The sequence below is a fragment of the Harpia harpyja genome, chromosome 16 (assembly GCF_026419915.1).
Source record: "Harpia harpyja isolate bHarHar1 chromosome 16, bHarHar1 primary haplotype, whole genome shotgun sequence".
NCBI lineage: Eukaryota > Metazoa > Chordata > Aves > Accipitriformes > Accipitridae > Harpia > Harpia harpyja.
The window spans coordinates 632,194-637,341 of NC_068955.1; the positions used below are offsets into that span (position 1 = coordinate 632,194).

Genomic DNA, 5,148 nt, shown 5'->3' on the forward strand with positions numbered 1-5,148 from the left:
GCAACTTGCATGATTTTGTTATAAGTGCTTGTTTTTAGACATTATTGTCCATCACTTTTGATGGACTTAAGTGGTTAGCAAGAACATGTATGGAGGCATCATAAGTAGAACCTTGTTTCACATCCAGAGCTGCCCCTTCTCATTTTATTGATACAGACAACTATAAATGAATTTTATGGTTAATTTAGAAGGGTCCAAGCATGGCTAAAATCACAAAAAATGGAAAGCTACTGTGAGCTGAACCTCTTTCAAATCACAAATTAACAGTGTTTTCAGTTGCATTTTTATTGCAAATACTTTTTTCTCCTTGGTTTTAAAGGGGATAAAGCAACTTCAGATCTAAATTTTCAAAACAGGGAACACTAAACAATCAGTTAAGAGCTTTTAGTATAGATTATTGCATGTCCTTGGTTTCCAGCACATACAGTAGTAGTAATAAATAGTCTCTAGCGTTCCAGCTCTAATTATCTTTAGTTATTTGGATACAGTGGACCATAGTGACAACGCCCAGTGCAGAATTCCTTGGTATAGGAGGGTTGGATAAAGTAGAGGGTATGTAATGGCATGGCTTAGTTTCACCTACAGTAGACAGTTGGGAGGAATATTTACTCCTCTTTACAGTAAGCTGATAGAGAAATGCTTTGACAGAGTTGCTAGCGGAATGAGGGATATGTGATCACTGCAGGCAGCGGGCCAAGGGCGTATGGTGAAATGCATGCTGGAACCCAGCTAACCATGTCAAACATCACAGAACAGACATACGGTAAGGAAAACCAGATCTTTGGCCCCCAAGCCAGCACCCCTTGTGAATTCCAGAGGAGCTCTGAAAGGGTCATCTGTGCTAAATCTGCAGAAAATTAGATTTGACTGCTGCTTGGAGATTTCCTGCTCCCTGTAACGCTTCCTCCTGTCAGTCCGTAGCCGGGGCTTACACAGTCCTTTGGATACTTGCAGATGGCTGCTCGCGTTCAGCAGCCTGGTTAGGCTGAAGGTTCTGTGGCTGCGTCTCCTCGAGTGCTTTTTTCTTGAAGCGCTGCTCCGTGGTGCAGCTTTGTCAGCGGGACGTCTTCTCTTTGCTGCAATGTTCTGCTCACCTGCGAGTCAGCTCCAAGTATGTGCTTGGCTGATGAGGAAGGTAGTCCAGATAAAGGCGTGTCAGCGTCTTCTTGGGTACCACTTTCTTGATCTGGGTGCCTTCGTACCATGTGTTGAAGGATGTGATGGAGACGATCTCTAGCCTGACCATGAGAGCAGCCCGCAGAGCTGTTTCATAGTACTTCCCATTGACTCTGTTCTGAGTGTTGTGGTTGTTCCAGGGGCGAATGCTGCTGTCGATGTAGCCTGGGCCAACGCTGGGGATGAACATCAGCTTGTTGGAGTCGCAGAAAGTTTTGATTGCGTTCCAGTTCTGGTGGGATGAGCCAAAAGAGAAACCGTTGGACACAAAGTATGTGTACATGCCATCATACCCTGCGGAGAGGATTTCATGCTTGTGTCCCTCCTCCACCAGCAGCGCTACGAACACAGCGTTGTAAGAGGTGTTGCAGAGAAAATGGGAGCCTGATGGTGTGACGTTGGCTCAGGATTCAGCCGATGTCAAGTAGGAATCATAGATATAAAACAGTGGGAGACTATTGCCAGTGCCGGTCTTGGACTTATAAAAAGCTGCGTGTGATCTGTATCTAGAGGAGAGCACAAAGCTTTTTCAGAGGTGGGGGTGATAAGCCCTCACCAGGCACTTCTATTATAAGGCAAGCATGGTGTGAGATGAGGTTTGCTGTAGGGGCCTCCTTTCCCAGAACCTTTATCTCTGTCTTCACGGGACTCCCTGTGCCTGCTCCTTTCCTTTTTGAATGAAAGGGTAGAGGTGCCAGCCTACAGGCGGTAAGTTCAGAAACCTGAGCAGCAGAAAGCAATTTTGGGTTCTGAAGGCAAGGTATTGAAGTGCCAGAGAAAGCGGGATTAGATTGTGACCCCTGCCCAGTACTGCCCTGTTGCCTCGCTCTAGGCAGCTCCCTCCCCTGCGCACTGTTTTTTTGGACACTATTCTGATGCATTTAATTCAAAGGTCTGCACACTGTTTGTGCTTAAAGCAACATTATGCAGCTGGATTTAGCCTACATGAAAAACTTAACTTGTCCATGATGTATCTGATATTCTCATGCATGGTGTGATCATCGTGCCCTTTGTATGGCTGGATATGAAAGGCAACCTTCAAAAGAGCCCACGGAGATGGTTATTTTCATCACATGGTACTGCTTTCTCTGTACCCTGACCTCCCAGAAGACCGCAGGTCTGCTGTAAAGGACCTGTCGCCCACTGTGGCCAGACTGGGTGGACCACTTCATGACACATGTAGAATACAGCAGCCTACTCGGTGAAGCCGGGGCTTTCACTGGTTTTCCCTAATGCTAGTAAAAAGGAAACTGAAAATCCCAATTATTAAGAAGAGGAAAAGCCCTGTATTTAGCTATTGTTCCCATGGTCTTAAACACAAGTACTCGTTTATTTTAACATGGTCACTGAAGCAGAGGAGCAGGGCCTCTGCCCAAGCACAGCATCGGCTTCATGCTGGAGTCGAACGGCGGGTTTAATGGCCTCCACCAGCAGACAAGAGCCTTACCTTTATGGCGTACCTGCACGCAGCATCCAGTACGGATAGCACGAGGCTGTCCGACGGCTCACCGTTGTCGTCTGCTGGGCCGGGTGGGTACCGGGACGGGACCAGCACTCCCGCAGCGGCACCGGACAGAGCAGGTCTCGGTCAAACGTCTCTTGTGCCTCAGCTTCTCCTCTTCCCGTGCAGCAGCAGAGCAGTAAGCGTCTCCTGTCACTCCAGCGCTTTAGAGCCCCATTTTAAGCCCCGGTTGCGAGAGGCTGTACTCGGCGCTCCTGGGTACCCGTCAGGGCCCGTGGGTGCCAGCAGCACCGGCGGGGGGGGGCAGCAGGCACGGGTGCCCGGTGCTGGGGCGTTGCGGCACGGCGGAGGGGAGCGACTGCAGCCGCTGGTGGCCCCGGTGACGGCTGCAGGGCAGTGGTGGGGGGCTGCCGTGTGCCCGTGCCTGGCACGGTCGGCTCCTGCCAGGGTCGGTGACCGCGGGGACTCGGGGCCACCTGCAGCCGCAGAGGGGGGGCTGGCGGGCCGGGGCCGGTGGAGCCCCCGCCGGTGATCCCCACCGTCATGGCGGGACCGGGACGCATGTGCGGGTGGGTCCCTCGGTGCTGGGGGCTGATCCCCCACGGGACTGACGATGCTCCCCACAAGACTGGCCTGTAGCTCGGCCCAGCGGGGAGGGTGGCGGGGAGGCCCGGTGATGGGCAAGGGCAGGGGCTGCCGCCCGCGCTTGGTTCCCAAGTACAGCCGCTGAAACGGGTCGTTGATGAAGGACTAAACTTACTCGAGGAAAGGAAAACACGCTCCAGCAAACACTGAAGTGTGACTATCCGAGCTGTTAAAGGAAATAACATTTTAATTGGGTGAATCTGTTATGCACAAATGTTACAGGCGATAGAACTCCTGGTAAATGGGAACCCAGTAATGAGATGAACCTGTCGAGGGAACAAATTGCCTGCAAATCAGAAACAAGCTTCCGAGGCGCTCCAGCAGCTTTGGGGCTTCCATTATTCTGCTTGGCTGAAGCTCGTGCTGCCCCACAGCGCTGGAGCCTTCTGGCAGCATTTCCTCACAACAGCCACCCATGCAGAGTCGTGGTCTGCGGGAGGAGTGTGGGTAAGCGTTAGCGAGCTGTAGAGACAGCTAGAAGTTTGCCTTTCAGAGCTTTATGTGGTTTTTGGCTGGGCTAGACGCGTGCAAGAACTAACTGTGGGCTGGGTGCCAGGTTGGCAGCAGTGGTTCTGGTAGGACATCAGTGGAAAGGGGTGTTGGGAGACCGTCCCCATTCTGGCTGGTGTGCTGGGACTCCAGCGAGGATAGTGCCTGGCCAGTCCTGGTGTGATCCTGTGGGGTGCTATATTGCCTTGGGTACGTTTTGGCCTCTAAAATGCCTGTAACTAGTGCCACCTGAGTTTGCCAAAGAGATTTGGCAAACTTCTCCCTGGTGCTTGTACACCAGCCCTGCTGTGGGGGTGACGCCCACTCCTCTCTTCCTGGGGGTACCAGTGTCCTGTCCAAAGCAGCTATTTCAAGTCCTAGTCCCAGCTGTATTTCATGCTTCACCATATGTGGCTCCTACAAGCAGCACGGAGCCAGTGTTGGAAGAGCAGCAAGGAATGTCCCCCTACTCAGATGAGCAGGTTTTTTTGTAAAACAAACTCATCTTTGTCCTCTGTCTCATCTGGGCATAGGGCACAAGTGCTGCTGGAGCCTGAACTCTGCACACATGGGACTTGCTCTAGGAATACTTCATCTCTGTTTAAATGCTGTACCCAGAGGGGTGGAGAGAGGCATCCGACTCTTACCTCTCGACTTTTTGGATCTGTTTGGTCAGAACACAAACACAGCTATGCCTTCCTAAGGAAGCTGCTGGACCTCCCGATTGCAGGGAGATACCAGAAACCATGGTGCAAATGTACTTTAGTGGCTCGGGGGGTATAAGGCAGGCAAACGCCTCTCCTGCTTCCCCCATTTATTTTTCAAATCTCTTTAAGACCAGTGTGATAATTTTGGAGGCCTGATTCATGCTTGGGGGTGACGCTCCTGTGTGTTCATTCATCAGCTCACATCTGCTTCAGCCTCTTCAGGGACTCGGTGAGCTTGGTTCCCCACTTTGCCTCTCACTTACTGTCATCTGGTGGAGATGAGGACACTTTTTAATCTAATTTCGTGGCTGCCAGTTGTGAGTGCAGGGACCATCGTGCTGAGCCAGCTAGCTCAGGAAGCTAGCGGTGCTATGTTCGTACTCTGTTTCTGAGTCATTTCTTTCACTGGCTTGTGCAAAGGATGCTGCTGTTTGTGACCTCCCGGTTGGCAGACCCTTGCGCCTGAGCACACTAGAGCCACCAAGAACCAGCTGCAGGGAAGGAGGCAGTGGAGCTAAATACCACTGCTTTTTGATGGACAGTTTTAAATTGCTCTGTTCAGCCCATCATCCCACAAGTAGCTGCTGTCATTTTCTTTCAAATAGCTACCTTCAGGCTACTTGGAGAGGTCAGGCTACAGAGGGTGGATGCTCCAGGGAGGTGGGAAGA

At 51.4% G+C, this 5,148-nt stretch overlaps 1 protein-coding gene across 1 annotated transcript; it reads right to left on the reverse strand.

Annotated features, from left to right (window-relative positions):
• Positions 1-1,054: 1,054 nt before the first annotated feature.
• MANEAL (mannosidase endo-alpha like) lies at positions 1,055-4,520 on the reverse strand. Its single transcript, XM_052811665.1, is given in 7 exon segments — positions 1,055-1,682; positions 2,136-2,212; positions 2,624-2,697; positions 2,884-3,114; positions 3,399-3,449; positions 3,550-3,713; positions 4,420-4,520. Coding segments are annotated over 7 exon segments (1,326 nt in total).
• Between the last annotated feature and the right edge of the window lie 628 nt (positions 4,521-5,148).